This window comes from Alosa alosa, chromosome 12 (assembly GCF_017589495.1).
Source record: "Alosa alosa isolate M-15738 ecotype Scorff River chromosome 12, AALO_Geno_1.1, whole genome shotgun sequence".
NCBI lineage: Eukaryota > Metazoa > Chordata > Actinopteri > Clupeiformes > Clupeidae > Alosa > Alosa alosa.
The window spans coordinates 7,885,108-7,907,607 of NC_063200.1; the positions used below are offsets into that span (position 1 = coordinate 7,885,108).

Genomic DNA, 22,500 nt, shown 5'->3' on the forward strand with positions numbered 1-22,500 from the left:
TACATTTACATGTATTCATTTAGCAGATGCTTTTATCCAAAGTAACTTACAGAATGAGGAATAACATTCAAGCTACAGTGCAGAGGACAATTCCTACTGCATCAGTCAACACTATTACTAGAGGATAAAAGAGTGCAGACATTATAAGTACTAGTCACGTGTAGGGATGTAACAATTACCGGTATAATGGTAAACCGTGATAAAATGTTGACGATAACAATTGCCGTTTTAATTTAAAAAATAATAATTATCGCAGTTGATTACCACGGTGTGGAAACCGTGTGTTCAATGCTATACAGTAGGCCTGGTACAATGAAAGAAACTGTACCCTACTGATTCTGTTGTCTAATTGATGTATTTAACTGCGATTCGGATTAGGTTACACCTGATTTTAAAAAGGCAGAACATTTTCACCGCCAAATGTGTACTGTATCATGTAGCCACTCTGTGTCTTTTTATACCGCGATAATACCGAAAACCGTGATAATTTTGGTCAATTTTCATATCGTTACATCCCTAGTCACGTGTGGTCGGAGGAGAAGGTGATAGAAGGAGGAGGTAGACAGGGGAAGTGCATGGTAAGTGTGTATTAGGTGTGTTAGGTTGTAAGAAGTGTTAGGAGAGACGGTATCCTTGGAAGACTTTCTTAAAGATAGAGAGGGATACCCCTGCTCTGGTGGCATTTGGCAGGTCGTTCCACCATCAGGGGGTCCAAATGGAAACCGCCTGGGTTGCCGTGTGTAGTGGCAGTAGTGCCAGACGACGTTCCTTGGAGGAAAGCAACGGTCACATAAGCCTTTATAAGAGCACTTACGTAGGGAGGAGACCCAGCAATCACTTTGTAAGCAAGCATTAGTGACTTGAATTTGATGCGTTTGGCTAAGGGTGGAGCTCAATGAGCTGCGGGCGGGGTGACGTGCGCTTTTCAGTTGATTGAAAACCAGACACACTGCTGTGTTGTGGACCATCTGGACCTTGAATCAAAATCCTACTTTCCTCAGGACTAAAAGGACAGAGCACTATACGCCTGTTCTAGAATCTTTAGCAAACTGGAAAAGGTAGAAACTTTTCTGCTTGTATTCCATATAAGCTTCATACACGTCTCTTTCCTCCATACAGCCAGTTGTTCATCTGGCAGGCCCACAATGCCTTGCTCCTGGTCCGCTGCCTGCTGAAGGTCTTTATCAGGGAAATGAGTGAGGAGGAGCTGCAGCTACAATTCTCTTACCAGGAGAGGGCGCCAGGCTCCTGCGGTAAGTCTACCTGACTGCTAGAAATGTATGTATGGGTATGTCTGTGCAGCTAAAGAGTTGAGAGAGACTGAGGAACCACAGACAGAGTACATATTCCATGGTAAACTTTAATTTGTCCTATTTCCTGTCTGCTTCTTCAGCTGATTCACCGTTATTTTACATAGTTTCAAAAGCATATACTTGTTCATTGAGGACCACAGATCCAAAAAATAAAATTCTAAGTTCTCAACAAGATTTGTTGTTGGCCAGATACAGTCTTTTTGAGCCATAACTTGGTTCCATTCCAGAGCCTGGAGGTGAGGACCTGCTGAAGGAGCTGGTGTGCAATCTTGTCCATCTCATTGTGGAGGTGCCTCTATTGTGAGTATATCAGAAACTCTCTGGAAAGAGGGGTAGACATAAGTATTTGTTCCAAGATGAGTTTAAAAAAGCATTTACATGAAACAAACCCAGACTGCCCTGCCTCATGCCAGATAATTCCGAGCATTAAGGCCATGTGATGCATGTGGTAGCATGCCAGACATCAGTGGTTGCTCGTCCCTTGCATGCCTCTGTGATGATCGCTATCTACTCCTACCCGTTTGAGGCAATTAACTTCTCTCTGATGCTAATTCAACATATCTACATAATCGTCCCTTTTCAAGCAGGCTGCAAACAAAGCTGTCTTTCACTCCCTTCCTGTCTGCCTGACTCACTCCTTCTCTCGCTCACTCTCAAGTTCTCCCGTTCTGTCTTTTCCTGGCTGCCCCCTCTCTCTCTCTCTCTCTCTCTCTCTCTCTCTCTCTCTCTCTCTCTCTCTGTTTTGCCCCCTTCTCTCATCATGTGTTGTCAGATGTGTGTATCTGGCCGTGCTTCACACAAGAGGTCTCTAGTGGTCATCTGCTGGAGTAGGGGAGACAGAGAGACATGGAGGAGACTGAATGACTACCCCAGAGAGTCTGACAGGACAGAGGCCCAGAGGAAAAGGCCATTCACTGGTTGTCCTGTATCTTGATGTCGCTGCTGGTTGGCTGGGGGCTGCGGGCTTATTGGCTGGTCAGCTCTGGCAAGTTCATTGGCGCCAGACTGTTGGGCTGGACCAGGATTGTCCGTTTGCACGGGTGTACATTTCAAAGACATTCTTGTCTCCACAGTCTTCCCATACCCGCTTCTGTGTTCCTGATTCAGTCGGGCCTGTTTGTATTGCTAGAGAGCGTGGAGGGGAGTGGGGAGGTGGGCTTTGTGTTCACAGTACACTTACACAAGCATCGCTCAGAGCCTTTGATGTTGGAGCCCCAACCCTCCTGCCCATGCTGTTCATGTTTGAAAGGGGAAGTTCCATGATCTGATTAACACTGATGGCTCTTTAACAGGGCTCAACTATCTATGACTTCTGATCCTGGAACCATTTTTGCTCAGTGGTGAATTTCCTCTCGAGAGTGTGTTGTTGCAGTGAGTAAGATGGTGAGAACGAGGGGTTTGTTGGCGTGAGCTACTTTGCATCTTGAATTGACTATAGCACTGTGGTTGTGAGTGTTCTGGTTGCACAGACTGGTTGTCTGGTGCATTCCTCTCTTACTATGAGCTTTAAGGTCACATCATGTCTGCACTCTTCCTCTTTTATTCCAAATTTCATTTAGCAGATTCGACACAGTCTCACAATTTTTGATTCCCGAACCCGGGCTGACCGACTCAGGTGGTGACATTACCGCAGCTCTAACATTTTGCCTATTAGAAATGAAAGCATTGAGCATTGATTGCCATTTTTTCAAATAACTTAACATGTCTAACCAAACAACCCACCTCAATTAGCACACATTGTGCCTTTTGAAGGAAAAACTGTAATCGGTAATGTTGTCAAAGGGACACTGTCTCTGCGATATGGAGTTCTGTCTATTTCACAGACAGAATTCAATCTACACACTAAATCATGCTGAGTGTAGTTCCGGAGCTAAATGTATGGTTACAGTGCAGAGTAGTGCCTATGGACCCTTTCAAGAGAGTTCAATTATCAGCATCATAGTTGGCCCCACAAGACTTCCTTTTTAACATTCCATATGTTATCTTAATGCAGAGGAAGTAGATTGGGGCCCAAATAGAACGTTCAAGCATTGTTTTTGTTTACCTTGTTGAAAGGGTCCATATGTGGGTAGTGAAACAGTGGCATGACTTAGCATAACAAACTGTGACATCATCCACTGTCAGTTGCTCAGCTGTTCTTTCTAAGGAACACACAGAGATGTTGGGCTTTGTGCCATGTGTTGGTAGCCCCTTGCATCAGCATGACTTTAGAGCAAAATCGGACCATTTCAGAAGATCAGATAATGAAATATTTGGAAGGAGAGAGGGATGTTTGCATATTTAATCTTAAGTCACACTCATCAGTTTTGGCCTTAATCACACCTGCTGACTAAGCTATGGAATAGTCAGTTTTATCATTGAATCTCTTCTGCCATTTCAGGTATGTAATGATTAAATACATGTAAATACTTCTCAAATATATCAACAGAAGCTATGAAGGACTACAGCAGTTTTGAGAGCTACACTATGGTATGCATCCCTAACCACTCAGGGGACATAATAATGTAGGTCATTCTGACACTTCATGTGAATAAAGTGTATGTGTTATGACAGCATGTTGAGATTGGGTGTGTGTATATATGTGTGTCTACGTTTTCATTGGTTTTGTAATACATTGCAGTAAAGGACATCTTTCCCCTGGTGAGAAGTTGATGGTTGTTGTGGTTATTGGCTGTTGAGGAAATTACAGAGAGATGGGTTTGATGTCCGTGCAGATTTAATCATCTCATTATGGAGGTTCAAGCAGGGCAGAGTGATGGAAAAAGAGAGAGACACTGAGACTGTGTGTGTGTGTGTGTGTGTGTGTGTGTGTGTGTGGTGGTTGTTGAGGGAGGGAGTGAGTGCAGGCAGACATGCTTAGGTGCAGATTGCTTCTCTCACATTCATGAATACAAATGATTCACTCACGACATCAGGAGTCTGTAGGGGGATGTTGTAACCAGGAATGTCCTTGTGGTGTTCCCTGTTCATCATGGAACATTAAGCCAAGAGTACGACGACGATGATGATGATGATAATGACGATGATGATGATTGCAATCTCTATATGAGGCAGGTTTAGAGGGAAGTGTGTGTGTGTTTGTGTGTATGTGTGTTGTACTGGTCGGTAAATTCTGAGGTATTAGTTTTAAGATGATTTCATGGAGTGATTCTGAGATATAGTAAAGTATCATTGCTTGGAAATCATTCTCTTTTCCTAATTTAGCAATGGAAACATCCGGGAAATTTCTGAATTCTTTCCCTCTCTTACATACACATTATTGCACTACCTCTCTCTTACATACACATATTATTGCACAACCTCTCCCTCTCTTTCATACACATTTCTTGCTCCAGGAATGGAACAGTTGTGTAATTCTGTGTACATTAGCCCAACATTCCCCATTGTGTAGAACTTCAGAACAAGATAGAATGTTTTCAAAGTCTGACACTAGGTTCAGCAAACACCCTCTTGGTACAAACACAGAGATATTCATGATTGTTGTGTTGGCCAACTCGGATAACCAAAGACATAAACTGTTTTCATGCACGTCCTCTGCACTATATGCGGATCTTTGTCAGACAGATGTCCGACCCTTCGGGTGATTCAGATGTGATGCTTACATGCGGACATGTGGACGCCACCGACGCACATGAACAGGATATCCGCGTGGTTGAACAGGCTGAACGTGGTTGAACAGAATCTCTGCGTGCTCTTCGCTTTGTTCAGACACAAGCTCATGTACATAATGTCTGTCTACAGTACTAGGAGGGGAGTAGAGAAAGAGCCGGCTAAGAGTTTCTGAGTTCCCAAATGTCCGGTTATGTTGTTCAGATGTAAGACCCAACCGCTTGATAGCCGCAGAACATGCAGACTTACACCTATGTCTGAAAGCAGCTATTGTTTGGTTTATCAGGGCTTTTGAAGCAATGGTGGGTATTCAGGTGTGATTCAACCAGATTGTGCTTTTTTCTGTTCAGTGGATAATATTTTTCAGGAGTTGTAAAAGATATTGAAGGGGAAATGGTTGCCTGTAGATATTGTTGATGTGAATGCCTTATTTACTTAATTTCATAATTTCATGGCAAATTAGAGCTTTATACTCTCATCTTCTATTACTGTTTGAGTTTTCTAATCACATTACAAACTAAAGGCCTCTTACAGTCTCTGGACCTTAGAGGATGTAGCTTAAATACACTCAGCAGATATAGTGAGGGCTAGTCCACTGCCTCCACTGTGTAGTTTTATAGTGAGGGTCCAGTCCACTGCAGCTATTAGTAAAGGCAGGATGCAGAAACACAAGAAAAATCAGTTTCAGCTTTACAGTGAAAGTCTGCTAAAGAAAGTGAAATGCCAAGTGACATCACGCTAGGGGGAAGCAGCAGCAGGGTTGTTGGAACTGAACAGGAAATAGGAGAACAATGCAGACCTTAAGTGTTTTGGGAGATTGCCAAAGAGGAATTGGTGGAGGAGGTCAGGATTCCAAACATAAAGTCAGGCAGTTCATTCAAGTCACCACCATCATCATGATGAGCAATTCAGTCTGTAAAGGGTGTAAATCAGGGCTATTCAATTAGTTTTAGTATATAAAGTGTTAGTATAATTTGTATTTTAGTATATTTAGCATATCCTTTATCTTCTACTGTCCTTACTGCTTAGTTGTGTTTTTATATTATATACTTTAATTACTCTTCTGCTGTTAAAGAATGTGTTTGTGTTGTATGTATGCTGCTGAGACCTTGAATTTCCCCTGGGGATCAATAAAGTATCTATCTATCTATCTATCTATCTATCTATCTATCTATCTAGTTTGTAATGGGGGCCAAATAATGAAAAGCATCACAACTGAGGGGCCGGAGAAATGCGGCTATGAGTAATCACATTAACAGCTGTAGATACAATTAAGTACAACAGCAGCAATATGGGTGTTCAAATGTTGTATTTTGAACATGCATAACAACATCATTCGCCGGTTGTTGGTGGCTGGATTGAAATCTGTAATAACAGATAACGGTAATGGAATCTGTACTTTGCGCAGTAACTGCTAGGTCCAAGATTTCCAGTGAGTACAAACAGGATTCAAACACTGTTCAGGTGAATTAAATGTGTAATCAGTCGCATATGTAGCTCTTCTGACTTATAGGCCTACTTGTTACATTTGACGTTCCCATCATTTAAAAGAGATGACCGTGACCTCTAGATTTTTTTTAGCAGTGGGGGCAGGCCAGTCATAATAGCCTAATAACAATAACACGGGGGTCCGGGGGTGTCTGCTTGAATAAATTAGAAACATAACGTTTGGCAGACATCCCAACCAGCAAAAAGTCATTTCAGAGAGGTATAACGAAGCCCCCCCCCCTCCAAAAAAAAAAATAAAAAACTTTACTTACTTAAATACAGATTAATATGTTCAATAATGTCTAGTCAGTACACCAAATAAGGAAGGCTTAGATAGAAATTGTGAAAATAAAATATGTAGATTTTGGTAGTTTGGTCTTTTCATGTAGCCTTGGTAACTAGCCATCTAGTATAGGCCTGAATAATATGCACATGAATTGACACTTGTTAAACTCACCTCAACAATCATTTGCAATCATTTAACCCGCCATGGGCAATGCTAAAGTCACTGTTACAAACAGTGCAGCGTGCAAGACTAGGCCTATCATTATTTTTTAATGACAATAGCCTACACTTTGAAATGGGTCTTACATTGTTCTTTTTTTGAGGCACTGACTCTCCATGACTCTCCTGTTCCTATACACTGAACTGATTAATTAGTTCGGGATAAAAGAGATAAAAGCCCACCTACACTGAAAACTGATTGGTTGATTTAGCGAAACAGGCCAATCGGGATGCTCTCTGTCTTGATGCTCCAGGCACACACGCCCCTCTCTCTCCGTCGGTGTATGCTGCTTACACTCAGATGCACACGCGGTCTCGCATCTTCCTCTTGATTGCTCACTATAGATTCTGGGAGATTTTGCCTAATTTGCGTGCGTCAGGGAGTCGCTATCAATATGCGGGAGACTCCTGGGACTTCTGGGAGACTTGGGATGTCTGGTTTAGCCTATTTGGTTTCTGACAGAAATTACGTTTTGTGCCAAGTTCTGCCAACATATTGTAGAAACACAACCACAGCCTTTATTTGGTGAACGAAGGTGCAAATCATCTCCTTTAGGCTACTTTATTTGGTTATTATATACCGGTAGTCTACGATTCACTTTAACCACAAAACGTTTTGCCGTCGCCACATTTACAAATATGCAATTTACCTTCGTTAGGCTATCAGTGATACTTTTTGCTTCGAATCGCAATTGAGTGCGCATTTAATGTAACATGCCACATGATTTCCAAGATGCCTTTAGACAGGCTCATTTCTGACTTCACTAGACTATTATTGCATTTGTTTATGTTGTAAGACGTGAAGAAATGAAGGACATAGCCTAGGCTACTCACAAATTCATCATTCACTAAATGGACACAGAGAGACTCCAAGTTTTTCTTTCGCTATAGTTGCGAAAAAAAATAGCCAAGGTACTATATAGAAATACTTTGAAATTCCCTTTGAGCCGGATCTGCTCCACCTTTCCACCAAGTTTTGCAGAAATTGTGCCTGTGTTTTTTTGCGATATTGTTGACAGAAACTATTTGTGTGGTGCAACCTGTTAAATATTAGTAAGTTCATAAACGTAGTGACAATTTAGGTTGAAACTAAACTAACTTACGTTCAACTTACGTACAAATGTAATGAATTGTAATGTAGTCTAACTTGTGCAGTGGGCTGAGGTGCAGTAGGACTAAAGCGAGCGAGAGATGCAAGAGTGGAGAACAGCTCATGCGCTTGCTAGAGATTACATTTTTTTAAAGGGCCAGTACAAATGACCTCCGGCCCGCGGGCCACCAATTACAGGCAGTTTTTTTCCAGTATATGTTTTGCCTTTTTGCCTTTATTTAGAAAGGACATTGAAGAGCGACAGGAAGTGAGTGAGAGAGAGAAATGGGCTGGGTTCGGGTAATGACAGCGCATCTGATTCTGAACCCGGGTCCCTGTGGCCACTTGGACCCGAATGTGGTACAGACGCTGCAGCTGCTTACCAAAGCTCCCCTGGAATTGGTAGCAGTTAACCAGAGTATGAGTCTTAAATCCTTAGCCTGCATTGCACACTGGTCAAAGTTTTTTCTCACTGCTTGCAGGCTGATGTCAGGAAGTTGTTTCAGCTTGTGTGTGTTTCTGCCATATTGTTCTCACAGCCAAATAGCTGGCATTGAACCAAAACAAGAACACATGTGTAAGCCGAAATGTTTTTTATCAGTAGATAGTGCTTCCACTCTGTTGCTTCCATGACCTTGGATGATGACCTCTGACCCAGGAAGCGCCACTCTGGAGATGTCAAAACCCCTCGAGACAGTTGTGGCTTCAATAATCTCCTATGAAGCTCCCTTAGTCTCCATCTCTGTTTATGTGTTTTTGGAATTAGTATTGATGTACAGCTTCCTGACTGTATGCTGCTGCCTTAGGAACATTTTGTATGAACTTCCTGTTGCTTGTTTTGTGTTGTGCGTCCAGGGACATCACCTACAGCATCCTGTTTGAGGCCGTGACCACACTGCTGGTGCTGCTGTCCTATCAGCTGTTCAACAAGGAGGTCCTGAGGGATGGCTATGTCTACAAGTGCCTGATGAGTGGCCAGTGGTGAGTTAGCAGGCCACACCCATGACTAGGGATGGGCATAATTAATCGACGATCGATAGTTGATCATTAAGAATTTCGTCGATCACGTTAATTTGTTGTCGATTAAACTAATGCAGGTTGTGCTTGAAGCAATTAAATGAATTTCACTGTGTGGCAGCAATTAAACATTATACCACCCGGGGACAATATTTGAAGTGTGGCGTGGGACCATTTTATCGTTAGTTCACTGCAAACACTGCGATGCATAATTGCCTACCAGTAGGGCTATCAGTGCACGAGCAATAGAAGACATTGTTTCGATTTAACTCAATGAAATAAGAGCTCTTCTTAATATTTTATATTGTTGGTTGGTTTAATACCTTGTTGTCAATGAAAAGTCGTTGTCTTACACCATGGGTCTCCAACACGTCACTCTCCAGCTCGCTTGCCTTGCCTCGATTGCATTTTTAAATGTATAAAAAGTTAAATAAATAATGTTTTTTTGACACTTAATTATATAAATGAGGTTTGTCGAGTTCCATGGTTGGTTTAATACTAGGCCTAGAAATCCAGCCAATTTATGTTTGTCAATAGGCTTAAAATGTATAAACTAAACCCAGTGATAAATTTCTTAAATAATGTTGGACCTTTAAACAATATAGGCTAGGCCAAAAGCTTTTCAACTTTGAAATCTCTAATTTCATTAAACCCATTTGATTCAATTTTACCACTGATTAATCGATAGTCGAGGCCTAGAAATTCTCCGACGATCGACTAAGAAAATTTAATCGAATGCCCATCCCTACCCATGACACTTATCTACTTAACTATAGAGGTTTGTCCGACCAACAGCTGTCAAGTTGTTCCATGGAAAGGTGCGCCCAACTTTGATTGTGGGGCTGGAGGAAGTGCATTGGAACCATTGTTAGGATTCCTGTCATAATCAGGATTCACATTAAAAAAGCTCTCAAATCTCACAGTTTGCAAAGATGCTTCTGTTACTGATGCTGCTGTTACATGAAGTACCGGTAGTTTATTGAATTAAACAGAAATATTGACTTATATATTATTATATATATATTATATTAGATATTTTTTAATAATTTCTAAAAAATATATATTGTAAAAATATATTTTGTCTTTGTTTCTCTAACCAAGTCTTGAAATGTTGTGTGTCTTATGTATTGTGTTGCATGTGTTTTTTGCTGATGTATAGTATATTTGAAGATTGTCTTTTGTGACATAAGCAAGCATTAGTGGTGTACTGTGGCTATGGTCTATATACTCTGTGGTATATATGGCTTCCTCTGGACACACGGTGCTCAGGGTACCCAAAACCAGAAATCCTGTCAAAACACACACACACACACACACACACACACACACACACACAGACACTCATCAGTTTAATCTAAACAATACCTTTTCTGAACCCTGAGATGTCTCCTTCATCTTTGTCTGTGGTGTGTTTGGCAGCTTGGAGCTTACAAGTCGGTTGGTGAAGACGCTGCTGTATAACTTCATCAGGCAGGAGAAGAGCCCCCCACCAGACACACAGCTTTTCCAGTCACAGGCAGAGGGAGGTGGCATCCTTTACGGTCTGGCCTCTGGGGTAGCAAGTGAGTGTGTCCATACTTACAGTTTTTGATGTGTGAGTGTGTGTGTGTGTGTGTGGATGTGTGTCTGCTCGCACATGCATGCATGTTTGCCTGTATCCATATATCCATCATTGCCCCAGTGCTGAGACCAATCCAGTAAGGTTTGCACGCAGAATAGTGGGCCCTGTCATGTATTTATCAACATCAACATGAACATGAACATGGCCCTGCCATAGCAACTCAATGTTGTTACATTAGTATACCGTAGCTGTAAGCAGTCACAGCAAGTTTCAAGATTGGCTGAGATATAAGGTCACATCTTGTTTGGTGGCTTTGCCACCGATTTCAATTGGCTGTTACGGGCAAATGCTTTTGTCAATTGTTCCATAAAGTAATGCACTGATAATACATGATCTGAAGATGGTCTGTGTTAAATTCGGTGAAGATCAGATAAAATTTGTGGCCTGTGAAAGTGTCTTTGTTTCTTTGACAAAATCCAAGATGGCTGCTTGATCGATTACGTTGATGGCACAAGTTAATATGTGTCAGCCTTAGGACCTCCCACATTATTAACAGACACCACTAGTACATTTTAATTCCAAACACATCAACAGTTACAAGCCAAAATACATTTTTGTCAAAGGTCACCAAATTTCTTGAGCTTCCTCCTAATTGGATCCTTAGTCCATGTACCAAGTTTGGTTTTGATACATGAAAGGCTTGCTGAGATATGAGCTCACTTCCTGTTCCGATTTTGATTGGTTGTCATAGGAAAACACATTTGTCAATAGTTCCAGAAAATAATGCACTAATAAGACATGGTCTGAAGATGGTCTGTGCCAAATTTGGTCTTGTGAAAACTGAAAGGGTTTTTAATAAAATCCAATATGGTGGAAAATCCATCATGGCGGAAATTGATGTCATAGGCGTGTTGAACTTGACTCGGTCCAAGGATTTCAAAGATACCTCATTTTTGAAAATCGGGCAAACGGGTCAAAAGTTAAATGCGTGAATGCACATCCAACTTTGACCAGTTGGTGACGTTAGAGCGCTCGAGGTGCTGACATGAAATTAATTATGGGACTGTCCCCAGTCAGTGTGCCAAACGTCACAACTTTTTCTATGGGCTGCCATAGACTCCCATGACGGAATAATAATAATAATAGAAAAACCTAGAATCACTATGGGTGCTTGGCCCTCAAATATATAGTTCTGGTCCTTAGTAAACATGTGCCCAGGTGTTTTTTACCAGTTACTTTTACAAGTAAAGGGTCCAGTGAGATGTCAATTCCTAAGATTTTCTCCAGTTCTCCTTTGATGTCTTTCCAATATGTCTATAGTTTGGGGCAGCCCCAGAATATGTGTGTGTGGTCCCCAACCATTCCACATTCTCTCTAACATTTATTAGTTGCACTATTTTTAAAAACAAATCTTTAGTGGAGTCCAAAAGAATCTCATCTTTACCTTCCACTCAAATTCTTTCCAAATCTTGCTCCCCACCCCCTTGTGACATCCTGAACATATATCCTCCCACATGTTGGCATCTACAGTTATGCTGATCTCCAGTTCCCACTGTACTTTAATATGCTTAAGCAATAAGCCCCGAGAGGCCGTAGGTTACGCTGATTCTACAACAGCTAAGGGGTGTTGTTAGGCACAACACGCTAGTGGAGTGCCTAAAACCCCCCTTAGCTGTTGTAGAAGCAGCGTAAGCTACGGACTCGAGTGGGAACTGTTGCTATAAATACCTGGCAAAGTTTCATAAAGTAAAGGCAAAGCAACGAGAACAATTTATTCATAGATAATCATTCTTCCACCAAGAAATATATTTCCTCTATCTGAATGGTTGCCAAGCAACATCAAGACGCAGCTATTTTAACTTTTGTATCAAGTTATGGTAGCGCAGTAGTATAGAATGGAATGCGGTCAAGGTGTATGTTTGTGCTGGATTTTACAACGCATCAAACGCGATTCAGCCATTCACAATCAAGGACCGGAACTATCAGTTTTAGAAAATGTATCATCTGATGTGTCTGTCAATAACTGTTTGTATATATGTTTTTTTTTTTTTTTTTTTTTTTTTTTTTTTTTTTTTTTTTTTTTTTTTTTTTTTTTTTTTTTTTTTTGTTTTTATGTTTTTTTTTTTTTTTGAAAATACATTTACAAAATGTGTCTCAATATTAGTTACTCTTTTGATATTATCCCAATCTGCGTGTTTTGTGATGTAGTGTCCTATTTGTAGATATCTGGACTCACTTGAAGTCACTTGAGAGTAAGTTAAATTTGTCTTGGAATGATTTAAATACATTCCCAACAAATAATGTATCAATTATTTTCAGGCCACTATTAGCATCTGTGAATGGCTGTAAACTGTATCCACCATAGATGGGAGGAATTGTATATTTCCTAGTATGGACATGGCCTGCGACAGTCACAGTTCCTTTTAGTTGCTTTTGGACGGAAGTCCACATCTTTAGTGTGCTTTTGATCCACACATTATTTACTTAATGGGAATTTACTTTCCTGGGACTGTTGACTAAGAAATGGAGGAGTAGATATTGATATCTCTGGTTCTGTTCAATAGATACCCACCCAATCTCCCTATACCTAAACCATCCAAGCCACCTACATTTCCATTTTGTACTCTTTTAATCTGTGACTGTTTGTTCCAGCCACCCACACACACTCCTCTACACCTAATTCTTCTCCAAAGAGTTATCACGCCACTATGTTTTATGGGTGTGATGTTCTACTGTATGAGGTAATTGTATCTGCCATTTCAGGTAATTGAGTACAGCAAGCTCTAAGCGGCCAGTTAATGGTTATATTATGTCAGCAGTCAAAGCAATGTTCTCGCTTTCAGGATTTAGTGATGATGAGTTTATGTACTGTTGACTAGTTTAGTTGATGAGGTTATTGACTATCCTACAAATCAGTATGAGAACATCATGCACTGATTTTAAATTGGGTGTTATTTACTAAGGGTGACACAATTTAACATAGTCCATATTGTAGTGACTTTGATAGGTAACAAAGAGATATCAACACCTAAGTGAATGTCCAATTACAGAAATCGAAATATTTGTCAATTACGCTAATGATTTTAAGGAAGCATGTTATATGTCAGCAGAATAGAGGCAATTTGTGCTGTGCACATTTGATGCAGATACTGGGTGGCTGTTTGTGTTTCTTGAAGCTGTTCAGTCTGAGGAATATTTCTGTGATTCTGTATTCAGACTCTGCTATTTCATGGAACAAGTGGAATGTACTGTTTATAACCCGTCCACTATGGAATAGCTAGAATAGAGAATTGTACATATTGTAGCTGCCCTATCAAGACGGTAGAGTAGAGCCTGTCTGTGTATCTGCCTGCATGTGCCTCAATATGTGGCGGTGTGTGTGTGTGTGTGTGTGTGTGTGTGTGTCTGTCTGATCCCCCTGCTCCTTTGCCAGACATCATTACTGTGACAAATGTCACCCCCATTGCTGCAGTCACAGATGATGAAACACTGGGTGATCTGTCATGACAGATATTTAGCAGCCCTAGCCATAGGTGAATAAAGACATTTTAGATGTGTTTGTATGTTCCTGTGACACCACAGACATCCTTTGGCTGAAACAAATAGAGATGCATGTTTGGTGCATGTGAACAAAGGTGTTGAGTGCCAGGGGAGACTATGATGGGGTGTGTTTGTGTATGTCTCCCTTTATTTTATTTTTTGAATAGTTTCTCAACCTGTCTCCCCTCAGCCCCTCGGTCTCCCCTCTCCCCCCATGCCTCTGTGTGCTAGTGGTGGGAGGGATGCAGCACACACTGCAGAATACCATGCAGAGTTCAGTGGGAGGTCACAGCCGCACACCGTCTTCATTTGCACCAGTTGTGAAGGCTCCTTGTGAGTGTGTGACAAGTAAAAGTTGCAAAGGTGTGTGTGTGTGTGTGTGTGTGTGTGTGTGTAGGCAGAGGGGGGATGAGCACAGAAAGGAGTGTGTGTGTGTCAACTGAAGTTGGAATGTCCACACAGTCACAGTGGACAAGAATACAATGCGTGTATTTTTCTCAGTGTTCATCACTGAATGTAAGCTTTCTCCCGCTCACTATACCGTCTCGTCCCCCCTCCTATTTTTTTGCTTTTGCATTCCTCCTTTGTCTCCAACCCTCTCTTCTCTTATTGCTCTCCCTCTCACTCCCTTCATTATCTATCACTCCCTCCCTCCTTACCTCTTTCTCTCACTTTCTCCTCAGCAACAGAGGCAGCCCCTCCCATGTGCCTTTCGGCAGACAGCTCCCACATGCTGTGCTTGAGCTGTTATTATTTCATCCCTGCATTCTGGGAGAGCTTTTCCATGACTGCCACAGTCCAGCATCTCCCACTGTCCTCCATAATTCAACTGCAGTCCTCCAGCTGCCACAGCTACTCTCTGGCTGTAATTAAACTCAACTCAGTCAAAGCACAAAACCTCGTCCTGCTATTATGAACGTCATTGCATCAGGGTGCCATCAGCGTGCACCGCACCATAAAACAATAAAAGCACAGATATTTGTCCATATGTTATCTATGTCTTGTGTCGTATGCCTTTAATGAGGAGTCTTTGTGCTACCACACCTTGCTTACTGTAATCGGCTGTAGCAGGCTTCTGGTCGCTCCATTCATAAGCGTGGCTTCCTCTTCTGGCACTGATAACTGCTCATCCTGCAGCCGGCTGGAGACCCTGACTGTGTGTTTGTGTTTTTTTTTCTCTCTCTCTCGATGTGTTGATTGGCTGCTGATCAAAAGAAGCCTATTGGCATTCAGGCCATGTGCTTTCCCAGTCATCCTCTCGGGGAAGCAGGTAGGGAGCTTTGTGATCCGACAGTCAGGAAGGAAGAACTTCCAGGGAACAGAGAGGACCTTGGAGAAAGCTGGGAGCGCACTGCAGTTCAGAGTCCTGAGCAAGGGCCCAGTGAACTCCACATTCCACCTCCTTTGTTTTTGAGTGTTTGTTTCACTAGCTGCTGCTCATGTCCAGTTAGAGGCCAGTTAGATTGGAACAAGACCTCTGCAGCGTGACCTGCAGCAGTGTTATGTAAGCATGGCACAGAAGAGGCTTAGCCTGCAGAAGTGTGGGACACCAAAGGGAGCAAGTTCTTAGCTTTTCACGAAACTTCACTCAAAACGGGAAATGTTTGTAAACAAATGCTTTGGCAGTCAGACGGGAGGATCTGGACAGAGAGTCAGTCTTTGTGGTCGAACATGTTCTGTGATTCATCCAGACCAAGACAGATGAGCGAGGGAGAGAGAATAGAAATGTGCGTGGTGTGCTGGGGTAGGAAGAGAAAGCAAATTGGTGACATTAGAGAGCAAAAGGCAAAGACTGAAAAGCAAAGCAAGCGACTGAAAGAGAGTGTGGGGTTTTGCGAATGGAAAGGCGGTCATGGGTTTCCCACAGATAAGCTCTCCTCTCTTTGTCGGCGGTAGACGCCTATCAGCAGGCCATCAGCAGACGGCTGTCTGCGCTCTCTGATTGATGCCCCTGTTGTGCCTAATCCCCCAGAGCCTGTGTGTCTGCAGTCCTCTCTCGCTCTCGCTCTCTCCCTCGTTCTCTCTCTCTCTCTCTCACTCTCTTTTGCTCTGTCTCTCACTCTCTTTTGCTCTCACTTTCTCTCTTGCTCATGCTTTCCTACACACACACACACACACACACACACACACACACACACACACACACACACACACACGTCACAGAATTCATGCTGCGGGAGAAAAATTGCTCTTGACTGTATTGGGTAGAACTGTGTCCTACTGTGGCTGGGACCCCCGTGGTGGCCACTCAGCTGGTCATTAGTATCGAGTGCTGGCAGCCCTCTGCGAGGGGTGGAGAGGAGAACTGGTCTGTGTACCTCTGTACAAAAGCTGACTGTCAGCGGGGGACCTGGACAGAGAGGACGAGAAAGATGTCCTTGTTAGTATTTTTGTGATTTCTGTCATGTGTTTGGGTAATGAAGTCTGGCCTGTGCCCTGTGGCTGGCTGGTTTTGTTGTGGTTGTTGCTCTGCATTGTAACCACAGTGTTCTAATTAGTTTTTCATTAGACTAGCCTTGTCCTAACCTTCCCTTGAAATTGCCTAAGTATTCCTCACTGCTCTAATGTGTTGCTCCGTATTTCCTCCTTCATCCCCCCACAGTGCTCATTTATGCATTCCCCCAGCGGGACTGAAATATTCGGCAAGCATTTTTTGGTTTCCTGAGTATTGCCATATTCAGTGCTGCCCGGGAATTGCCGGAGCACTCTTATGATGAGCTGTCCATTTTGGAAGATAATTTGCAGTTACCACAGCAACATCAAGGCAGGTTTGAAGTTAAATGGATGGGACAATAACACATAGAACATACTATTCCTTAGTGTTTCCATCAGTGCATATCACGCAAGACCAAAACAACAACAAGACAAGAAAGAGACTGGACTGCAGAGAAAAGGCATCCTGAATGTTAGGTCTGTGAGAGACAACTAGTATTCACATGGATAAATATGCCTGAAATAGCCTATATCAGGGGTGTCAAACTAATTTTAATCTCAGGCCACTTCAGCATTACATAACACCAGACCCTTCTCAATAGGTTGTAACTGAAAGACTATGTAAATGTTCATAATATTAATAATATTATTGCACAATTGCCTTTGCATTCTATTATTATTTACTACCAACAAATTAACTAGCTTTGAAAATAGAATTACCATTATGGCAAGCAGATATTCAAGTGCACAACTATTGTGTAAGTTTGGTAACAAAAACATATGCTTGTGCATCAATATATATGCATTTACATTATGTAAAAATATACTGTGTGTGGGTACCCACTAACATTTCACATGCTATTCATTTATCAGATTAAAGATGACGTTGAGGGCCGCATGTCACACATGTGGCCTGCCTATATTATGAAATTGATAATAATGTTAGGCTCAGCATAGCTTTGCACAGAAACAGCCGAAAATGTTCTTTGAAGAGCGACTTTTACTTTCATGCATTGAGTAAATCTCAGACCCTGAACTTTTTCAACCTTTAATTCGTCTCCCATTGTACCTTGGCCTCTGAGACAAATTGAAGATTTGGTGCAGACTGATGACCGTGCAGTGTCTGTCGCTGGCTTAGATAAGGCTTAGATATACACACAGGTTAAGGGTTCCTTAATAAAGGATGTATTTAATAACAGGCTTTATGCTGTGGGTGCAAGTTTTCTTGTATTGAGTTGTTCACTATACATTGATTAGATTAGATTAGATTAGATTAGATTCAACTTTATTGTCATTGTGCAGAGTACAAATACAAAGACAACGGAATGCAGTTTGCGTCTTATCAGAAGTGCAACAGATGGTGCATAGACAGAACAAGATATATAGTGCAGTGTAGACAGAAGTATACAGTTGGTTTACAGAAGGTGGTTTACAGTAATAGGTAAATACATATATGTGCAGCGTATTAGCTTATAAGAGCAGAATAAATATGGCTATGTAGTATGAACAATGTATGAACAACATGTACAGATATGTGCAGTGTAGTAGCAGTGTAAGAGTATACAAGTAGTATGAATAATATGCAGTGTATTAACAGAATATATTATAAGAAAAACATTAAGTAAATATGAATATTTTGTATGAACCATATTGATATTCAGTATACCCGACAGATATGTTCCTACAGATATGTACAGTATGTGTACAGCTATGTGCAGTGTGGTAACAGTACCATTGAAGTGCAGAAACAGTAACATTGTAAGAGTAGTAAGAGTAAGTGTATGTGCATGATGAATAGTATGAAGGGCAGTAGAATGTGGCTTTGTGTAAGTGTAATGACTGTATGTACATTTCTAAATAATAGAATACTATGGGTGGGATAGGGTAGTGCAATTGTCCGGGGGGGCGGGGGGGGTCTGTTGAGGGGCAGAAATGGCTGTGGTTGGGGGGGATGGTTGATTGTTTGTCACCGGTATGCAGAGCTAGAGGTCAGTAGGGTGTAGGGCTGCACGATTATGGCCAAAATGATAATCACGATTATTTTGATCAATATTGAGATCACGATTATTTATCACGATTATTAATTCATTTTAGTGAGAAAAATATTTTTTCCCTAAACATATTGGACTTGCTATCTGGCTCACCCAAATTCTTCCCCTCACATTTACTCCCCTAAATTACTGCAAATATAGATTTGACTGCGACTTCCAAACTTCCAAACAACTTCCAAACAAATGTTTTGTGCGTATACTTTGTTAATATTTGGGAAAAACGCTAACAGCCCACCGGAATCCTCCCAACGCCCCCATTAGCCACTTAAGCTCTGCTTCTTGTTCATGAGTTTACTGTAATCGTTTAGTCCAGGGGTGTCCAAACTTTTTGACTGAAGGGCCACATTGGGTTTTGAAAATTGGCCAGTGGGCCACACACAAATAATAATAATAATAATAATAATAATAATAACGTTTTGTATTATTTAAATGACAAAATAATTTTGTTGTAGAAAAATAATTTCTTAAGAAATACTGTTAATTTGATGCTGTTTAATTCATTTATAAATGGTGCACTGTCACTTTAAGACTCTTTGCCAGCTCCACTCAAATAGCCTATGGCTAGTGCTGTGCCTATGGCTGTGCCCTCTCACAGTTTAAAATTGGTCAGTAGTGGAACTACTGTTGCCATCGCCTCTCTCCCAATGCCAAATGCCCCCCAATTAAATGGACTAGCATAACGTGAAGTTAGATCTGCTGCAATGGAGATACTATGTATCTCGATGTGACAAGCTGTTTTGACATTGACATTGTAAACGTTCTCTAAGAAGAGTGTAAAGCAGTTTGTAGTAGCCTAAAGTTAACCACAACGCCGCTCTATCGCTGGAAAAAATAGCGAAGCCCTATGATAAACTAATAAATGCTCGGGCGGGCCGGATTAAAGTGCATGGCTGGCCGCAGTTTGACACCCCTGGTTTAGTCATTCGTTGATATGTAAACACTGACGCAGTAGGCTACATTTTCATTATTGTTCACTCGCTTTGAGTAGGCTGTGTCTTGAAACGCATATGCATTGTAGGTTGCACATGAAGCTTATAAAATACATGAATAAAATTCACGGATCCCGTCGTTAGCTCAACTCTTATTACAGTAGGCTATAGGCTATCGGAGGAAGCAAACAAGGACTAAAAGTTAACGCGATAAAAAAGGCATGTGTGGTTTACGCCATGTGATGTGTTTCACGGTATGAGTTGAGAGCCCTGCTTTGCTTATATTTTGGTTAACTTAACTTGCCTGAAATCAGAAATATTTTCTAACAATGGATGATCCGCTTCGAGGGACAAGCTCTTGGCCTTCTGCTGTGCCACACATTTGATTTTTTGATCGTCGCTTATTGTATAGTCTAACTAGCCTACTAATAGTTAACATAATGTCACTAGTCCACAGTGCATCAGGCTGAACAGTGCAGGGAACAGCTGTCATTGGTAGGCTGCATGCAGGCACATGGTCAGACAGGTTTAAGGAGCGCTTTGATTTGTTTGTTGTTCTATGGGTAAAGCACGATTTGAAATATCGCCCGATCACGCAAATTTGATCGGGAAGCCAAAAATCGCGATCGCGGATTAAAATTGACAATTGTGCAGCCCTAGTAGGGTGACAGCCGGAGGGAAGAAGCTTCCTCTGAACCTGCTGGTTCGGGTGCGGGGAGACCAGTAACGCCTCCCGGGGGGAGTGGGGTGAACAGTCTGTGGTTGGGGTGAGAACAGTCTTTGATGATGCTGCGCGCCTTACACAAGCATAGCTTGCCCTGGATGGCAGAGACACAGTTGGTGAGAATACTCTCGATGGTGCAGTGGTAGAAGTTCACCAGGATCTGAGGGGACAAGTGGACCTTCTTTAATCTCCTCAGGAAAAAGAGACGCTGGTGAGCCTTCTTGATAAGGGTAGAGGTGTTGAGGGTCCAAGACAGGTCTTCAGAGATGTGGACACCCAGAAACTTGAAGCTGGTGACATGCTCCACCTCAGTCCTGTTGATGAGAATGGGTGTGTGTGTGCTAGCTTTAGACTTCCTGAATTCCACAATGAGCTCTTTGGTCTTCTTGGTGTTAAGAGTCAGGTTGTTGTCAGTGCACCACGATGTCCGGTCCCTGTAGGCCGTCTCATCGCTGTTGCTGATAAGACCAATCACCGTAGTGTAGTCTGCAAACTTTACAATAGTGTTAGAGCCAGGTACAGGTGTGCAGTCGTAGGTTGAGGAGGTGTGGTTATCTAACCTAACAGACTGAGGTCTGTTGGTTAGGAAGTCCAGAATCCAGTTACAGAGGGAGGTATTGATGCCCAGTTCACTGAGTTTGGTGATAAGTTTGGAGGGGATAATGGTGTTGAATGCTGAACTGAAGTCAATGAACAGCATTCTCACATAGGTGGTGCTATTGTCAAGGTGGGACAGGGCAGAGTGAAGTGCCTTAGAGATGGCATCCTCCATACTCCTGTTCTGATGGTAGGCCAATTGGAAGGGGTCCAGTAAGCAGGTCTTGAAGTGGGCCAGGACCAGCCTCTCAAATCACTTCATGATGATGGGTGTGAGTGCAACTGGACGGAGGTCATTAAGGCTTGTTGCAGTGGAGTGTTTTGGCACCGGCACAATGTCAGTTTACTATATATTTTATTGTTTTTATTTTTGATTATTCTGTTTTGTGTGGAAAGGATAATTGGGCACCTGCACATTGTTAGTGTTTTTGGCAGTGCTTAAACTTGTGGCTTGGATTCAAAAATGATAATGATGATAATGTTTTGTTTTTTTTTCGTTACCCCTTCAGCAGACATTGAGTCTGTAAATGCTGTGCCAGAGTCCGAGCTGGATGCTAAGTCTGATTGTATTTGCTCGTCCCTGCTGTCGTTATCCCATCACATGCTCATAAATCCTGCCGTGGAGCGGCCTGCTCCGAGCTCCTCCTGCCCTGCGTCTGACCTCACCCACAGGAAGCGGGTGTGTGTTGGAGAACACAGGCAGAGACCTGGGTGAGAGGATTGCAAAAGAAAGAAGTCACAGCCCCAAGCACTTCCCCCACTCCTCCTCTCCCATGCTTTATCTCTCACTCACTCTAATGCGTTCACTCTATTTTGCTCCCCCCGTCCTCCCCCCCCTGTCTCTCTTTTTCTCCCTGTCTTCATCTCTTTTTTCCTCTTTCTATATCCTTCTCTGTCTCTCTCTCCCTCCCTGTGTCTGTGTCTCCTGTGTGAATAGTACGAGTGCAGGAAGTGCTGCAGTCCCTGAGTTGGCCATTCTTCCTCTGAAACGCATCTCAGCTTCCTGCCCTGAATCAGAGCCATGTTGTCATTGGCAGCCCTCTGGTTGTGAGTTAGGCCCTGACAATAGGCTATGCTTCTCTGGCTATGCTCTCTCTCTCTCTCTCTCTTTCTTTCTCTCTCTCCACACATACACACACACTCTCTTACACACACACACACACACACACGAACACTCCTCACAAGCACTTCCACACATGAATATTCCATGACATTTGTGTCATTCAGTAACAAGTGTCTGAACAGCACCATCATCTGTGACTGTGTGGTTTGTTGTTTTGTGTAGTGTGCAGTCTTTCTGTGGCTGCATTTTGGCAAGGCAGGGTTGGTTCTGCGACAGCGACAGTGTGTGCCCACAGGAAGGAAGCGTCTGCTAGCGTCTCCGTGGTGCTCATCTAACAGGGAGTGGGCCACCTGTCTCACATCCTGTAGAGAGGCGGAGAGAGAAATAGACAGGCTTCAGACTTGCTTGCATGATGTAGCCCTGATGCTGTGTTATTGTGTGTTTGTGTGTGTGACAAAACGACTAAGTATCATCCCAATCTTGGAAATAGCTCTGCTCTGGGCTGTGCATGGTTGGTAATATTGAAATTTACCAGCCTGGGGCATGTTCACAAACTAATGAGTAGTAGGTTAGAACTGTTA

At 42.4% G+C, this 22,500-nt stretch overlaps 1 protein-coding gene across 1 annotated transcript in view; it reads left to right on the top strand.

Annotated features, from left to right (window-relative positions):
- dym (dymeclin) overlaps positions 1-22,500 on the top strand; it is a 76,092-nt gene that overhangs the window by 8,053 nt on the left and 45,539 nt on the right. The window contains exons 5-8 of the mRNA XM_048258628.1: positions 1,120-1,253; positions 1,541-1,613; positions 8,860-8,985; positions 10,441-10,583. Of these exons, the coding sequence (XP_048114585.1) occupies positions 1,120-1,253; positions 1,541-1,613; positions 8,860-8,985; positions 10,441-10,583 (476 nt within the window). The remainder of the gene's footprint in view (positions 1-1,119; positions 1,254-1,540; positions 1,614-8,859; positions 8,986-10,440; positions 10,584-22,500) is intronic.